General features: G+C 35.7%; 2 protein-coding genes across 2 annotated transcripts; one reads left to right on the forward strand and one right to left on the reverse strand.

Annotated features, from left to right (window-relative positions):
* Window positions 1-4,732: 4,732 nt before the first annotated feature.
* On the reverse strand, window positions 4,733-7,425 carry LOC147551933 (protein DETOXIFICATION 48-like). Its single transcript, XM_086665264.1, has 2 exons — window positions 6,402-7,425; window positions 4,733-6,306 (listed from the first exon to the last, which is right to left on the reverse strand). The coding sequence occupies exons 1-2, from the start codon at window positions 6,507-6,509 to the stop codon at window positions 4,804-4,806; spliced, it is 1,611 nt and encodes a 536-aa protein (XP_086521390.1). The 5' UTR covers window positions 6,510-7,425; the 3' UTR covers window positions 4,733-4,803.
* Window positions 7,426-14,097: 6,672 nt separating this feature from the next.
* On the forward strand, window positions 14,098-18,734 carry LOC147551934 (soluble inorganic pyrophosphatase 6, chloroplastic-like). Its single transcript, XM_086667278.1, has 7 exons — window positions 14,098-14,787; window positions 14,881-16,743; window positions 16,883-17,043; window positions 17,538-17,638; window positions 17,712-17,893; window positions 18,069-18,167; window positions 18,470-18,734. Exons 2-7 carry the CDS (start codon window positions 16,483-16,485, stop codon window positions 18,560-18,562), a joined length of 897 nt encoding a protein of 298 aa, XP_086523404.1. The 5' UTR covers window positions 14,098-14,787; window positions 14,881-16,482; the 3' UTR covers window positions 18,563-18,734.
* Window positions 18,735-18,843: the final 109 nt, after the last annotated feature.

Consider the following 18,843-nt stretch of genomic DNA (forward strand, 5'->3'; position numbering starts at 1 on the left):
CTCTATAAACTCCGGCGAATGGGTCATCTTTCGTCGGAGATCGGGTATGTTGAAGAACAGACCAGATCCGGTCTGTTCTTCAACAGACCAGATAGGAATATATATATATATTTTAGGCCAACACTTTGGGGAAAGCTAAATAGTTTCCGGGGTGTGATGACTTGATAAAAATTTGGTCAATTTTGTTTGACAATTTTATTTAGGGGGAAAGCAAAATAGCTTCTCCACCCCATCTCTCTCTCTCTCTCTCCACCTCACTTCTCTCTCTCCACCTCACTTCTCTCTTTCCACCTCATCTTCTTTCTCCCTACCATTCTCTCTCTCTCTTCTTCGATTAGGTCGCCGACCGGAAAAATTTTCGGCCGGCGACCATGAAAAAAAAAAAATATTCACTCACTCTCTCTCTCTAGAAACTCCGGCAAAGGGGTACTCCAGAGTTCTGGTATGTTCTTCAACAGACCGGAACTGTCAGAGTTTCTAGAGAGAGAGAGTGTGTGAATTTTTTTTTCATGGTCGCCGGTCGGAAAATTTTCCGACCGGTAACCTAATCGGAGAAGACAGAGAGGTGAGGTGGAGAGAGGTGAGGTGGAGAGAGAGTGAGGTGAGGTGGAGTGTTTTTTTTTCTATTTCCCCTTAAAATTTATTTCCCCGGAAAATTTCTAACATTCTACATATTCCCTTTAAAATTTCACACCCCGGAAACTATTTAGCTTTCCCCAAAGTGCTGGCCATTTTTTAATTCACTCCTAAATACTCCGGTTTGTTCTCTCTCTAAACACTCTGGTTTGTTTTCTCTCTAAACACTCCGGCGAAGGGTTCCCCCTTCGCCGGAGTATTTAGAGAGAGAGAGAGAGAAATTTAAAAAAAATTTAGAGAGAGAAAAAAATTAAAGGTCGCCGTCCCGCGAAATCTGTCGGGGAAGACGATGATGTGGCGTGATCAATGATGTGGCAGAGAGAGGTAATGAGATGAAAGAGAGAGAGTAACGGAAAGTTAACGGTAATTGAAAAAGAAGGTCATACAGGAATTATTGATAAAGTAGGGAGTTAGGCAAGAAGCTGGTCACAAAGTTGGGGGCCATTTGGAAAATAACTTTTTTTTTTTGTTTTTTTTTGGAAATAAGCACTAATGAACTATATTCTTTAACTCTCAAAAAAAAGGACATTTTAATGTATAGTGGAGTATCAGTATTTGGGAACAAAATGGTTGTTCTTGGGTTAGAGTGGAAGTTATCATCTTCCTCCATTAAAGAATCACCATTAATGTCTCCAGATACATTAAATATATTAAATAAGAACCAAATAACAAATTAAAAACGAGAACAAATGACTCTTTCATTGTCTATTGGTAGTGGGTGTAGTTGAAGTTTTTTCTGGTTGGTGTAGTTGAAGTTGACAGCTGAGAAGGAAGAAAAAAAGGATACTGTTGATGGAGGATGGGTTTTGGAAAGAGGTGAAGCAAGAGACATTTAGAAATTTTGTATGAATTTACTACTTTAATCCCTCCAAATATTAATATATAACATTAAATCCCTGTAAAAACTTCCGCCAACAATTTAGTATAGAGAAACACATTACAAAAAAATGATTTTGTACTATGACTCTTCAACGAAAAAATGTAGTTTTCTTTACTGACGACTATATACCTCAGTAAATACGTTTTTTTTCGTTGAAGAGCCATAGTACAAAATAAGAGGGAGAGAAAGAAAACAACAAAATAGAGATAAAGAGAGCCTCCAACATAAGGCTTTGTCCCACTATGGCTCTCCTCGGACAAACTTTTTTAAAGGTGATAAATATCAGAGGGGAAGAACTAGGCGAGAGATTACAAAGAAAAGAAAAAATTACACCCATTAACCTTGAAAATGAAAAATAAACTTAATAGACACTATTTTCTTTTGAAGATATCTTTGGTTTGGGGGTCGAATTTAATATCGGGACATATTGAGGCCAAACATGCGAGTTGCTTACAAGTTGATTGTTCAACCTGAATTAACCATATTTTTTCATTTATTAATCATTATTCCTCTTTACAAATATTGACCAAGAATATTTTCAAATGCTTCTAGAAAGTGAGTACAATAATTAACTCATTAGGAAAGAGATAATGACAAAAATACAGGGACGATGTATTAGAAAAAAAGGTCCAAAGCAAGCCAAGGGACAGTTGGGTTGTTGAGATACCTTTCAAACATGTAAAGGCATTTAAAATACAATTGACCATCCCACACATAAAAAAGCAAATCATTAAAGGTTAAAATCACAATTTATTAGTGAAAGGTAAGAGCAAACTTTCATACTCCTAAGATTATTGGTATCGATTTAGGGAGGAATATTGACGACTCTAGTCGAATCTGTATGGCTAACTCTACCCACGAGGCATCCTTAAGTGGGTCCCCTAAATGCCATGATAGACACGATAGAATGATAGCTCTTCAATCTTTCTGACTTGCTCCTAATAAACCAAGATGAAAAGATTGAAAATAAATTTCTTTAGTCATTCACAACCATTGGTTAGGATTTCGAAATGATAATAGTTGGTGTTAAGCTTAAGTGACAAATTGGAGAAGAGTAGGAGAAAAGAAAGAAAGTTAAACAAGATGGGGATAAGAAGGCCTTGGAGTGACAAATTTGTTGACCATCCATAAGTAATCTTAAGTGAACCTCCATTGGGCTCCGAAATGATAATATCTGGTTTAAGCTTTGGGCCTCTAGTGGGCCTCTAGTGTCCCTAGATTCACAATATTGAAACACCAAGAGAGATTTTATATATACTTTCCAATTTTATCTGCCACACTCACATCTCCTTCTACCTGAACAAAAAGCACTTTAGATGTAAGTGTATGTAACGAAAATGGCGAGTGCATTTAAAATCTCCCAAACACCAACCATCTAACCAAAGACTGTTGGGACTCTAAAGTAGAAGAATTGGTTTTCAATATTTGGCCCAAACATATTGTGTGCCTCCATAGATATGTAGTCCCGCATGCCCAATACAAGTTAGACGCGTCAACATTTGGTAGTTCAAGTGGGATATAATGTTGACATAACCTCCAAAATTATGGATGTCACATATTCAATTCTCAGAGATGTTTCACCAAACTCGGTGTTCCTTATATGTGCTATTATTTGCGAAGCACTTATTCCTTCTCGAGGATGTCCCTCTCTCTCTCTCTCTCTCTCTCTCTCTCTCTGTCTCCCCGAGCCTTTCACTCTCTTTTCCATCACCCTCAAATGATTATTATAACAAATTGAAAACACTTTAGACCAATTTACAATTGGGGAATTTGGCCAAAACTCCCAAAGAAATTATGACTTTGGTTAAAAAGGATTCATCAAAGTATTTTAGGCTTCACCTCCCTGATGGCAATTATGTAATTTTCAATTTCAATAAAATGACCAACCTAACCCTAGTCTAAGAAAATACCTTGCAAACACTTTGCACTGCCTTGCAAACACCTTGCACTGCCTTGCAAAGCCTTGCAAACACCTTGCAGAGCCTTGCAAACACCTTACTTGGTTTTTGCAAACACCTTGGATAGCCTTGCAAACAAATTGCAAAGCCTTGCGAACACCTTGCAGAGCCTTGCAAAAACTTTGCAGAGCCTTGCGAACACCTTGCATGACTTTTGCAAATACCTTGCACGTCTTTTGCAAATACCTTGCACAACCTTGCGAACACCTTGCAGAGCCTTGCAAAGCTTTGCAAACACCTTGCAGAGCCTTGCAAAGCTTTGCAAATACCTTGCAGAGCCTTGCAAACACCTTGCAGTGCCATGCAAATGGTTTGCAAATTAGTTTTTGAATTGATTTAACATGAAATTTGTTACAAATTATTATATTTTGTCTAATAGAATGTTGTATCGAAAAACTAGCTAAAACCCCTACAAATTCATAATAGTCATTTTATAAGCTCTAGCACCATCATTTTACATTTCTTCGAAAAACTTCCAAAGCTTTCATGAAATTCTCAATTTGAACATAAATACCAATTATGATTGTCCAAGAAAAAATATTTCTCATAGGCATTTCATCTAACAACTTTATAGCTATTTCAACCAATCTAAGTCTTGTATAACCAACTAACGTTGCATTCCAAGCAACAACATCTCTTTCAAGCATTTTATCAAACACATTGCTTGCATCAACTATACTTTCACAACTTCCATATAAATCCAACAAATAAGTTTGAACATAAACATCAAAACTAAGAAATTGTCATCCATCATTCATAACTCAATGAAAATAAAGCAATGAAGAAGTTGAATTATACCTTGAAACACTATCAATTTCTCTTTCCATTGAAAGTATATAAAACTTTCTCTCTCTAGAATTTAGAACCAAAAACTAAATCAAACCCCTTAAAAGCCTCTTCAAACAACAAGCAAATAGATTAAATCACCAAAACCTAAAAACATCAACCTATCTTATAGCCCAAATCGATTCAAACCCCAGAAATTCTAATCGGCGTCGACAATCCAACTCGGTTCGGTCATGAGAAAAACTCAAATTTTTGATTTATTAGTTAGATTATTACTAGGTATTTCTAATTGAATGAAGGGTATTTTTGACTCTTAAAAAGTTGGTGCCTTTAAAAATGTCCTTCAAGCCTATTTTTATAACTTACTTGGGGCCTAGCTAGTTAAAAAGATGGGTTGTCTTTTTAACAAAAAAAAATACTAGAAATTGGGCCTCCGGCCCAATTTCCTGTTTACAATTCAAGTTTACCCAAGTGAACAATTCTCAAAATGGCTTCTAAAATTCAAACGTTTTTGTTCTCAAAATAGCTCTTCATGAGAGGGGCTTAATTATTCATATTAGGTGTTGTTAATATAAGTGGGTCAGTTTCTATTGAAGCAGACTTCTCTAACCCATCATTAGTACTAGATAGAATCTTCTCCATATTAACAATTTTCTTACTTACAGATGTTAATTCTATCAATACTAATGATGATGAAGAAGAAGAAGCTTTTGTTAGTTCTCTTGCTCTCTCAGCTTGAGCTACCCAATTTGTTCCAGCGAGCACGTATAACATGACCGTTGCACATGTTGCTTGTGCGGCTAGCAATCCGATCCATAATCCAGCAAAACCCATGTCCATAACAAAACCCATAAAAATAGCAACTGGCATACCCACCAAGTAAAAAGAACCCAAGTTGATACTTACACCTATGGTTGGCCTAGCACTTCCTCTTAGAACTCCACAACCAGTTGTTTGTGGGCAGTTCCCTAGCTCACAAAGTCCCACAATTGGTAATGCTATAGTTGTTAAGGTTAGAATATCGTAATCATTAGTGAAAAATCGACCCCATCGATGTCTCATAAGAGTTGTGAATATCATTGCAATTATCCCTACAACAATAGCACAAGAAAGTGAGACGATCATGGCTATACGTGCTTTATCCGGTCGGTTAGCTCCTATCTCATTACCAACTCTTGTCGAAACTCCAAAGCTTAAAGCTGACGGAAATATGTACACTAATGAAGTTGTTTGAATTAAAATTCCCATGGAAGCAATTGTTGCTTTAGGATTAGCAAGCAGACCGCAAAGAATTATCATGAATTCATACCACCACCATTCTAAGCAAACTGAAATACAAGTTGGTATAGCAAGTTTTATAAGCGAAGACCATCCCTTGATGCAGTTCATGCTAGGTGAAACCCACGAATCCTTGTGCACACCCGAAAAAAACACGAAAGCGAATAATAAAAGAATTAGATTGAAATTAGTCCAAATCATGGTTATAGCAACTCCTCTTACACCCATTTTGAAGTGAATGACAAGGAGGAAACTGAGTGGGATATGAAGTATAACAGATATAGCCGAACAATAGGTTAATGGTAATGTTATGTTTTGAGTTCTTAGATAAATTCGAAGCGGGTGTAAGATTGAGAGGAAGAAGAGGTCAGGAATTGAGTTGGAAATAAAGATGTTAGCAACCGACGAAATTTCTTCATCTTGACCACTCCATAAGAGGATTTTTTTCATGTTTAGCCAAATAAAAGAGATGGGTATTGAAGTTAAAAGTAAAAGAAGAACTGTTCTTTGTAGAGTCAATCCAAGTAACTTCCATTCTTTTGCTCCAAATGCTTGTCCACAAATGGGTTCCATTCCTAAGGCCAAACCAGAGATAACCGAATACCCGGTGATATTTGCAAAACCAATAGCAAGAGACCCTCCTGCAAGCTCAAGATCACCAAGGTAACCTAGAAACATAATGGAGATCATAGCTCTTGAATATAAGACCAAACCTGTCAAAACTGTCGGACCCGAGATCTTACCCATCGCTTTAATTTCCTCAAGAACCTAAAACATGAAGAAAAAATTTACGAAGTAAGCTCATAAAGCATGAATATCTTAATTAAACTTCTAGCTTGTCAATGAATATCTTAACTAGTTACCTCATATAGAGTTGGCCATCTATGGAGTTCATCTTCAATTTGAAGATTTATCAAGTTGGCATTCTTGGAAGATATTGTTGAAGTAGATGATGGCTTTAGGTTATACATAGTATATCTTAATGAGGTACAATCAAGTAAGCTCCTTTTTGTCTCTGTTTAGTTATGTTCTTGTCTGTCTTCAATTGGGAGAGCAAAGAAGTGTATTTATACACAAACACAAAATATAATAATATGAAATAGTGGACCAGTTCTTTGTTCTGGTCCTTCTCAATCTCCTTATGTTCATTTCATTTGGTAGATAATAATAGATTGAAATGTTTTTTTTAGGTTAAAAGAGAAGCATAATACCCTAATAGTCTTTATTCATAGAGGGCAAGATATTCAAGATCCTCTATAAAGAAAAGTATAGGGAGTTCTTAGTACATGGTTTAGTTGTTTTTTTTATCATCATTGTAAGAAAATGACAGTAGAAGTCATCAAAAAAGAAGCAAAGAAAATTGAAAATTTTCAATCCAGACATCGAAAATGTGTCTGTACATGTCGGCATGTCCTATGTAATGAAAATAGATACAACGACTTCCACCAATTATTTAGAAGATTACTTAGAGGATGACATGCTAACTCACTTTTACTGAAAAACAAAAAAATTTCAAAATTTGATTACGACATGACCGTTCTTTTATCTGGATGAGTCAGCATGTCAAGTTTAATATAGGGAGCTCTTTTTCCTTTTTAAGAGATGTGGTACCAACTACTAGCTCTTTTGTTGTGAGGTGTTAATACTTGGTACAACTTTATACCAACTTTAAATCATAATAACTCATTCAATAGTAGTCGAAATTAGGTAAACTTAGGTCTAAATTCAAGAGGTCCATGAGATGAAGCCGACGATTTGGAGAGCTCATGTATTCAACGAGTAAGTCCCCAAGAGATGTGAGACGATCGGGAGAGCTCATATTTTATCTTCCTCCCACCACTCCTATTTTATCTTTATGATTGAAAATTGAAATGATGAATTTGTAGATGAAAACTGGTCCATGGGTTTGTGCTCCATTTACAAGTATTATTTAAATTTGCTAGATATTTTTTTTGGGTATCAAACAAAAAGTTAAGTGGACTTTGAATTGGGCGCCAAAGGATCATGTGTTTTCTATGGTGGGGATTTTTCTTTCTTAGTGCTATCATCTTATCCTCTTGTGTTTTCTCAACATTCTTTCTTTGTTGGTAATCAGAGAGAGGATTGAGTTTATGAGGCGACAATTGTGTTGTGTTTTATAGAGAGAAACTGGTCCTCTTCAAACCCAACAGTCGGAGATAAAGGAAACACATACGTGGTCCTATTCAAGCCATTTAACTTGTATCATCTTTTTCCAGTGTCTAAACTTGAGCTCTGACAGTGGACAGTAACATTCAAAAAGAAGAGCACCCACCTTTTTTTTTTTATGAGGGAAAATGAAAAGATAAGAGTTATTTAAGAGGATGACCTTGTTACCCTGGTTAACTATACTACTATAGGCCAACAATCCTTGACTCAAGTGGTAAGAGGTAAGTCTTCCAACTTAGAGGCTAAGGGTTCGAGGCACACGCTTACCAATTCAAAAAAAAAAAAAATATACTACTATAGCATATCTAGCTAGATTATGGGCTATCATATTACATTTCCTATTGCAGTGAGAGACTTCAAGACTTCGACTTGTAAATCATTACTTCTATATTTGTCAGCAACTCAGCATGGCATGCATTGTCCATTGTGTATTGCAATGTCTTCTTTGTAGATGCAATATAATGTTCTGGTTGTCTGCTTCTTATCAGCTTTGCTATGTCAAGAGACCTGGCCCATTGCATAGCTTATAAAATAGCTTTGGCTTTCCTTTCTTCACTATCTATTTGCTCGGGAACTAATAGATCTAGTATAAAGGATTCAAGATTCATAATCCTGTATTACCCTTCCCTTACCCATTTGTGTGTGTATGTTGATTATGAAAGGACGCTCTACATTAGTTTTGTAATGGTCAATAGGCCACGAGACCCAATAATGAAGAATTTATTGAGTACGTTTGTGAATACGATTGCGAGGAGTAGTATGTGATGAGTTCGCTAGAACTCATTTATTTATCATCAATGTACATTTGTTAGTCTTTAATTTTGATTAAACTAATCAATTTAATTAATTTTTCAGGAATAACACAAAAATGTCAAGAAGCCAATAGAAATGGGAAGTTGATGTATACTTTGGTACCAAAAATAGTTCATTCGGTGCAACTAAAGTTAGTTTTGAGGTTGTTGTGCAACAAAGACATTTGATGGGGGGTGTTATGCAGGAGTGATCATTTTGCATGGACTTAAATGGAGAAGTATCCACCATTCCACATATTGATGTTGTACAATTAATTTGACAACTCAAGTTGGGCACTGCACACGTGATGGCCACTTTATTATAAGGTTAGGAAATGATGTGTGGGACCCGTCCTTTTAACCAAATCAAAAAGGTGAATTTCAATGTGGGTTTTGGTTGTTTTAAGAATGGGTCCCACAAGGGCTTTGTATACTTATCACTTTGGAGTTGATAAACTCAAATCCACCGGGTAATGCAATTCAAAGTAGTCAACAGAGGGCTTTTGAGGTTTACAGAGACTACGGTTGAGATAGAGGGAAAGATTTTGCCGGTTTGAAGGGAGCTATGTGGGTATTAATACCAATCGATTTATGGTCAAAAGGGGGGAGGAAATTTTGGGCAGTAAACAGAGAAGAAGTGGGAGAATTTTTTAGGAAGTTTTGAGAGAGCAATTAATATTGAAGAGAACTAGGAGGCAGAGAAGAAAAGAAGGCATTTAGGTACGATAAGATTTGATGAGAAGATAAGAAGTGCAACTCTCTTGGGTGATTTCTCTCTTAATCCCTTCTTTTATTTCTTTTATTGTATTTAACTTCCTCATGATGATCATTGTATACATGGGTTTTTAATCCTCCATCTAGAGAGGATGATGAAACCCATGAGATTGCTTTTAGAGATACACTAATAAAATTAATCCGATACTCTATTGTTCTTCATGTATTGATTCCCACTTGGTATTTATTATTTAAATTAATTTTTCATTACTCATGCTTTTAGATTTGATATATCATGCTTAGATTAAGTCTTTGATGGTCTATTCTTATTTGTTTGATGAGTAATAGTTAAACTATTTTAAATGTTAAAACGATAGTAGATATAAAAAGCTAAGACTGTTTTAAAGAAAACATTTTCCGGACTTTAGATATCATATCCTAAAGTCTGAGTGATAAAAAAAAGTGTTTGATTAATTTGTTAGATGTTCTTTCTAAGTATTTCGTGAGTGGATTCAAAATCTCTAGGTTTTTTTGTCCGTATTGATTTTCTTTCAATCATTTATTATTTTTGCTTTGTTATTTAATTTTATCATCAAAACTGAATCTCAAAGTTACTTATTCACTGGTTTAGGATTAAAAATAGTTTCAACTTGTCTTCGTGGGATCGACCCGTACTTGCTAGGTCTACACTACATAGACCCGTGCACTTGCGGATTTTATTATAAAATACGGATTTATTTTAGCCTATTATTTAGGTTAGTTTAAATACGCAGCAAGTTTTTGGCGGGGATAAGTTAGGAAATTTGTTTTGATCTTGGATTAGTTAGTTTTAGGGTTTCAAATTTATTTTCTTATTTTTATTTTGTTTTTGTCTTTTTTTAGATCACTTTAACTTCTTTTCTTGTTTTTGGTGTGTAGTTCACAAAAGAAGCTAAAGAAAAGGAGCAAACAAGGAGGAGGAAATCAAGAAGACAAAGATTTTTTTTATTTTAGATTTTTTTATTTTTATTTTTGGTGAGAGAGAGACTTTTAGACTTTCTATTTTTATTTTTGTTTTAAAGTTTTGACCCTAAATTGGAGGGCTTAATTAAATTGTAACCGAAAACCAAAACGAAGCCTCGGGTTGGAACACTCGCGGGTCATCTACAAAGGTCATCGCCCGTCTTGAACGGGAGGTAAATTTCTTGAACACCCACGAATCTCCTGTCAGTGGGTATTTGTGTGAATTCGTGTGCCTAATTGCTTTGATCGAACTGTTAGTGTAATCATTCTAGTAAGGGCACTAACCCAGTTACAAGATAAGAAACGGGTTTCATCACCGTTCTCTTGCCCACATAGGTAACAACATTCACGAACCCAAACCTCACTTAAAAAGCTAAAATATTATTTAGACATCAGCCCCTAAGGTATCGAGCTCATAGGACCCATCAATAACAACTCGGGAAATTGACTTTTATCTAGGCATTCTCAGAGGAAAGTTTGTAAACAATTCTTGTCAAAAAGGCCGCCTCGAGAAGAGGAAACGTTTGCCGAAGGAAGATGGCTGTCACAACGTTCATCGTTGGTTGTCTTCCTGGGGAATTGTTTACCGACTACTCTGATAGAGTAACCTTTATAACAGTCAAAGTTCAAGTGTTGTGGCGAAGTAGGAGCTGTCTAGCTTTTTAGGTGAATCTGACAAACCCACTCATTGCTAGATTTTGTTTAGGTTGCTTGGTGGAGTCAGCCTGATTGTGTTTGCTTTCACAACCACTAGGGATGTCATCAGGAATGCAAACCTTCTCTTGTAGTCTGAGAAACTTGAAAACAGTGTCAACTCTAGGAAGATAGGAAATTCATCATTTAGAACCCTGAGAATAAGGCATGAAGCAAAGTGAATATAATTTTATCCAAGGAAAGAATAATGTGAAGAAAGTATGTTATGTATCTTGAGTTTTATTACAAGTGTCAGTATTCAAAAAAAAAAAAAAAGAGAAAAAAAAAAGAGAAAAGAAAAAAAGAGTTTGTGCAGTTTGTTTGAGTATTTATCCCTTGAAGTTGTTCTTGAAGATTTGAAGACGTCGAGTTCTCAGGAGTTCTAGTCAGATCCTTATTAGTGTCTATCGACCTCTAGGAAGCATTGTTAGATAGTAGATCAGGTGAGAAGAGTTGGTTAGCTTCCCCATCCTGTATTAGTGGTTGTTTCCTTCTTTGAGATCAGTCGTCCACAGAATTTTAGTCCGTCTTTTTCATGTGTTGAGTTTTCCTTCATATTCATACTAACACATAGAGTGAACCATTCTTGAGTGACTTTGACTGTTGAGTGTATGACCGTGAGGCAGCAGTCGAGGCGAAATGTATCGGGACGGTAATCGAGGTCTTGTCTTTTCAGAACCGAAATGATACTTATATTGGCTAGTCACGTGCACTTCGAGTCTTGATTACTAGTGAAATGATTTTTAGCGTTTGTATGGTTCGATTGATTTGGATTTAATTTCTATTAACTTTCGAAAATCTACCGGATGAACATTTTTAGTCCACATCATATTTAGACCCTTTTGCATCTTTGATCTTTGAATTTTGTGGGTATATTCACTGCAAACCCTCACGAGACAAAACTCGTCCTCTTGGGTAACCTAGAGGTTTAACGGCTTGTTGCACGTGTTAAGTGCAATCGTGGGTCCCTACGAAAGTGGTGAAATGGGTTTAGTTTTATTTTTCTATTTTGCTCGAGGACTAGCAAAATCTAAGTTTGGGGATGTTTGATGAGACATGGAAATGTCCCATCTGAGTCTCTTAATTTAGACGAGTTAGTCTCTCTAGAGCTGTTACTCTCACGAATTACTCTCTTTTATGTCCAGGTACCTTTTTACAGAGTTACGCGTGCAAAACGGATAAAGTCGGTAAGAATACATACTTCAGGGCATTTTGGTCATTTGGAGGTTATGGTGTTCTGGAACTTTTAGTACTCAGTTGAAATGAAGAGTCCGAAACGAACCAAACGGCGAAAACGAAAGTCAATTTGGGATTCGGATGAGCAAAATATGACTAGTCAAAGTTTAGGTCAAAAAGAAATTAATTGACCTTTTGCTATAGGACACGTGGCGCTGATTCAGTGGGTCCCGTGGTAATCTCTTATAATGTCCCACGTTACACCTTATAATTCTCTTCATAGCCAAAGAATCAAAACTGGAAGTGCCCATCCATCCTTATCACCCTTTTCTTTTAATATTTAGTGGCCCGTATTAATTATTTCCATCCTTATCTTTCCATCTTATAAACCACTAAAGAGAGATTAGGCGAGGTTTTCTTGTTCTTTTAAAAAGGGTGCTGGGGCTGGTTGGATTAAAAGCTAAAAACAGGGATTCAGCTGAAGCCAAGGATAGAATAGAATCAAGAGCTGGAGATATTTTCTAGAGAGAGAGAGAGAGATATTCTCTCGGCTGAAGAACAAATTCCGGGGGATATAAAAAACAGAGAGCAAGAACTGGTGGAGCATCTCGGCTGGGAGCATCATCCTCCTCTCAAGCTCAACTACAAACAGTAAATCAGAGAGAGAGTGAGAAGAAAAGAGGATCAGTTTTATAGAACAGAAAAACAGAGAAGGAAGGAGTTCTTAGAAGAGAACAGAAAGGAGAGAGATGACGGGTTTTAAAGAAGAAAACAGGGAAGAGGGAGAGAGAGAGAACCGAGAGCTTATTGATTTCGTTTTTCTTTGGCCAAAACTATTTACAGAGCTACTTTGGCTATTTACAAAGCTCAAAAGTTGGAATCTTTTCACTTTCTCTGTAAATAAAACTTTGCTATTTACAGAGCACATAGGGACTAAAATCAAATTTTAATAAGGATTGGGCTGAAAAAAATATATTGATTATTGGAAGATATTTTATTTCCTTCATTCCTAAATCCCACCACCAACACCTTCCACCACTCAACAATCACCACCACAACTATGAACAATCAACTCACAATTGCCTACTAGAAACATTAGTAATGGAAGAACCTAACAATAAGGAAGGTACATTAATGGAGGAGCTTAGTGGTCAAGAGACTTCATTAATGGAAGAATTTGATGTTGAAGAACTCAATTACAACTCTTCATTGGACTCATATAACAACATTCTAAGTGAAGACATAGCTTTAGAGGTAAGATAAACTAAGTTGTGGTGGTTATTCTAAAAAAGAACTCAGATTTCTAGGTCAACATTCTAAGTGAACAACACAAATTTTCGGTGAAATAATGCTTAGAACGATGAACGTTTTCGGTCAATTTGATGTTTAATTTTTCAACATTTTCGATCAATTTGATGTTTAATTTTTCAACATTTTCGGTCATTTTAATTTTTCAACATTTTACGGTCAATTTGATGTTTAATTTTTCAACATTTTCGGCCAATTTGATGTTTAATTTTTCAACATTTTCGGTCATTTTTATTTTTCAACATTTTCGGTCAATTTGATGTTTAATTTTTCAACATTTTCGGTCAGTTTGATGTTTAATTTTTCAGCATTTTCGGTGGGGGGACCTATCTCTAAAATAGGGGTTTTATACTAAATAACTAATAAGTTGTGATAAAGTCAAAAGATTTGTAAATAGTAAAAAGTAGATATGTAAATAGCCGGATCTGTAAATAGCACTTAATAGCTCTGTAAATAGCACCCACCTTTTCTTTTTGTAATCTTAGTTTCTTAGTGAGAGAGAGAGAGATTACAGAGGAAGAGAGAAAGTTAGAGAGAGAGACAAAGAGATATTGTAGAGAGAGAAACTCGGTTTTAATATTATCATTTTCTTGCTTTTTATTTGGCCGCGGCTTTGGGGAATAAAGAAAAATCTCGGGGGAATAAAGATTTTAATAAACAAGATTTGACCTAAAGCGGTTTTCATTTTAGGTCCAATAATTGGATTTCTTATTTTTTGCCCCATAATCTTCATCCTTTCTGTTCCTCTCTCTCATGGTGATGTCTATCTCTTCATTTGAAAAACTGAAAAATCCATAGGAGTATCTCTCTCTCTCTCTTTCTCTCTCTCTTCAAAGATGGCTTTCTCGGTCAAATAAAAACTCTCACAATTAAGCATTAATGGTTATTCTTCCGCTTCTACTCCCAATCTTAAGAAGAATCTGACCATCCTCTTTCCATACCATGTAACAATTTCAAACAATTGTTGACCTCTCTCTCTATGTAGATCTCTATAGGTAGATCCTTAATCTTAAACAAGCTATTTTCATGATCATTATTTATATCTAGCCATCCAGTTGTATTATAAAACATCTTTCTGCTAAAGCACAATGATGAAAGAAGCTTCAATGGAATCAATACTTGTAAGAAATGGGGGGATGAGCATAGCACTTGCGGCAATCATCTTGTCCTGGTTTACTTTTTCGCTGAAGTCATCAAAGATGGTTCAATAATTCCACCAGGAAGCCTCAAAGCAAAACGAAGAATTGGTTCTTTTAGAGTACGACCATCTTTGTGTGTTTACCGGCAAAGATCTAACGTTGCTGATCCGGATAAATCCCTCTCGTCTTGGATCTTAGCTTTGATATCATCAATAGTATCGCTTCACTTGATCTCTAAGGTTATGGTCTTTCCTGTTAGGATTTTCACCTGAATCTTTTCTGAACTTGTTTCACATATATCAAAACCCTAACTTGGTCATTCTTCAAAGCAGATGACTAAGGGACTGGATGTAAGTTTCAGAAGCATTTATGGTGGTTGGGAGAAAGGAAGAGGAGATAAAGATTAGGGAGCAAAACATAACAAAATTAATTTTTGGACCCAAAACGAAGATTCCCTCTAAGTCACATCTTGTTGACCAAAGTCTTTATTCCCCCGAGATTTTTCTTTATTCCCCAAAGCCGCGGCCTTTTATTTTTCTTGTTGTTTTCGACTTCTTAGTAAGAGAGAGGGAGATTACAGAGAAAAAGAGAGAGAGAGAGAGATTAAGAATAGAGAGAGAAAACAGAAAGTTTGGAGAGAGAAAGAGAGTTAAGGAAGGTGAGAAAATAATTTTCTCAGAGAGGAAAATATTTCCGGGAAGACGAGAAAATCGTTTTCCTTAGGGGTGCGTTTGGCAGAATTCTCTGAAAATCAGAAGGAAATCACTTCCTTAGGCTCTGTTTGGTGGGAAAATCGCAGAAAAGTTAAGTTTCTTTCTTCTTTTTCTTATACTAATTCAAATATTTATCGTTTCTAGCATGAGTAGCTAAATCTTTTCTATCTAGGGTTTTAGATGAAGTCATAATAATTATTTTCTCGATAAATTTATTAAAGTTTTTACTATTTTAACGATAAAATCTTCCGGGTTCTTAGACCGTTTATGGACTAAAACCTGAGTTATACAAAGAACTCTCTAATTAGATCAAAATTAAATTGTCGTTAGAATTGTTAGGAAGACGGATTCGAAAACCCTAGGTTCCCTTTTTTCTGAATACCGACTTATTTCTTTATTTATTTTTGAGTCTTATATTTTATTTTTATTTTACCACCATCAAACTATTTTTAAATCTCAATAGTTTTAAGGTTAGAATTTAGTTTAACTTAGTCTCTGAGGAACGAACCGGTCTTACCGGAACTATTACTTGACGCCCGTATACTTGCGGGTGGAGACCTTTTAGGGTAACCTTTTAGGCCCATCAGTATGCAATTTCAGAAATAACACAATGTTGTTAATTATAGTCTGTGGGACTATGATAATCTGTTGAAATTGAGCTTTGCATCGATTTTTCCAGATGATCCCGAAAATAATGGGAATAATGTGAACTCGTGTATTAGTTTCTTCCTTCAATGTTGGGTTCCATGTGGCGGCTATCCATTCAGAGACGAAAATAATATCTGTAGAAGACGTATGTTAAAATAAAACTATATATGTCCAGCATAATCACAATATAAGATCGCATGCTCTATGGTTTCAATGTCTTTATGACAAATGTGGCATAACTTAGACTTACAAAATGAGTAATTTTGTTAAGGACAGTGACGCCCCAAATAATGGTTATCAGTTACTACAGTAACGAACGTGCCAAAAACCCAACAGGTCAATCTATATAAAGTCAACAGAAAAGTCGAATCTGAAAGAAGTCTGCCACTCAAACCCTGTACTGAGAATCGGTCAATCGTGCTTAAGCCTTGTCCGGGCTCAAATACCACCACAATCCTGGTTCAACTAAATCACTAATGAGTGATTAAACCCTTAAGTTTCACAGTCAGATCAAATTCCATCATATACCCTTAATCAAATAGAAGATTAGATTATTGATTTGAGTTTGGAGTAATGGCGACAACTAGAGTTCTTGCAGCTGCAATCACAGGCAGTAGACTACACCAATGCAATGGAGCAACTTCTTTCTTTCTCAAACAGTCTTCTTTCATCTTACCCATTAAACAAAAAACTACAAATCTCAATTTCAATACAAAATCTTATAGACTATTCACTTGTAAATCTCTTTACAAGCCTGATATTCAGATCAAACATGAGGGTCAACCTGAAACCCTAGATTACAGAGTCTTCTTCCTTGATAACTCCGGCAAAAAGGTACCCTTTTTTCTTCTAATATATTGTTTATCTTAATTTATTGAGGTTCTTAGATGTAATTGCGACATGGGTTTAGATTTGTTAAAATGAAATTGAAATCTTCAATTAAGATTACAATGTCACAAAATTGAAAGGTTAGGTTTCTCCTTGGCATGATATACCTTTGCAATTGGGTGATGGAGTATTCAATTTTATTGTTGAAATACCAAAAGAGACAAGTGCAAAGATGGAAGTTGCTACTGATGAGTTATATACTCCCATCAAACAGGATACCAAGAAGGGTAAACTTCGATACTATCCGTAAGCTTCTACTTCCACTGCTTTTTTTTGTTGGTTAGTTACATAGTTATTCGGCTATTTGCAACAATTGTTGTTAAGTTACAATAAATGAATTATATTAAGCAGTTGGGATCGGCTGATCCGTCTTAGTAGCTCGTGGATTTGCTCGAGCTTGTGAGTAGCACCGAGTCGATCACAGTTCCTCCTAAAAATTGGTTTGTTGGCAACAATAATAGAACATAAAGTCTCAATATAGAAGAGAAAAATAACAAGAAAGTTATGATTTTGTGATGACCTAACCAAAACAACAATTTCAAGTTGCAAATTTGAATGGTGAAATCCCTTCTAAACAAGTTATCTACCATTTCTTGTCATCATCTATTGTGAGGCTTTTAGAGATTTATGCCCTCCTATTGAAATAACTCAATAATGCTATTTATTTTCAATCAGTAGTATTATATCTTTCAATAACAAATATTCAAACATATCTCTGAACTATTTTATTCTTTCCCCAGTTACAACATAAACTGGAACTATGGGTTGCTTCCGCAGACATGGGAAGATCCAACTTTAGCAAATCACGACGTTGAAGGAGCATTAGGAGACAATGATCCGGGTATTCTAATGCTTACATGTTTATTTCATTGAGCTCCCAATGAACCATCTAATTGACCTGCGCTAATTTGCAGTTGATGTTGTTGAGATTGGAGAAAGACAAGGAAAAATTGGCCAGATTCTCAAAGTCAAGCCATTAGCTGCTTTGGCAATGATTGATGAAGGTGAACTTGACTGGAAAATAGTTGCAATTTCGTTGGATGACCCAAGAGCTTCACTAGTGAACGACGTTGATGACGTTGAGAAGCATTTCCCGGTATAACCTAAACTTGTGTTCTGTAGTTCATAAGATTCAATCGAATTATCCATCTTCGAACCGATAAGTTCAGTTATTGTGATGCCTTTAAATTTCAAAAACTGCAAGAAACCACCAAGATGATGTACAGTTGTTGAGTTGCAGTCTTCTGATATGTAATACGTAATTTCTTCAGGGAACTCTCACTGCTATTAGAGACTGGTTTAGAGACTACAAAATCCCTGATGGAAAGCCTGCTAATAGATTTGGACTCGGAAACAAACCTGCCAATAAGGTATATTATTTCGCGAACAAGTTTACAAACAGAAGGATGTCGAGATCCAAAAAAGAGTTTCTTCTTACATCCGAAGTTGTTCTAAGATTTTAGTTAGTACAGTTTAACTTAGGTGATTTTTATCAGCTTCTCTGATTCTGGGTTGGTTTCTGAATTTCATAATGAACTCTGTCTATCGATATAATCGATGTTTGTTGTTATACAAAACAATGAATTATGTCCTGGATTACAGACCAAAAAAATATAATCATACTCTTTTTATTTCAGGATTTCTTTTAACATTATGCCTTCATTTTTTATAGGATTATGCTCTCAAAATCATCTCAGAGACGAATGAATCATGGGCGAAACTTGTCAAGAGATCAACTTCTGCTGGGGAGCTCTCCCTTGTATAAAAACTTGATTTTGTTGAAGTCCGATGAGACTGAAAAAGGCATACTGCTTCTCTTGACTTCTATTTTCACAGATTGTCACAAATATTGATCTATATTTTTTTTACTTAAGTCAAATTTATGATTGGTTATACATTCAATTTGATCATATGAATGCTAAAAGTAAATTTGATCAGATCTCATTGAATTGGAATTTTCATGTAGAAAAGGGGGGAGGGGGGCATGTTCCGTGAAACTTGAAGGAATAGGACATGTTCATGAATGCGCAACTAGAACGACCAGTA

This window comes from Eschscholzia californica, unplaced genomic scaffold, assembly GCF_041429995.1.
Source record: "Eschscholzia californica isolate CP2 unplaced genomic scaffold, dmEscCali1.0.p SCAF_3, whole genome shotgun sequence".
NCBI lineage: Eukaryota > Viridiplantae > Streptophyta > Magnoliopsida > Ranunculales > Papaveraceae > Eschscholzia > Eschscholzia californica.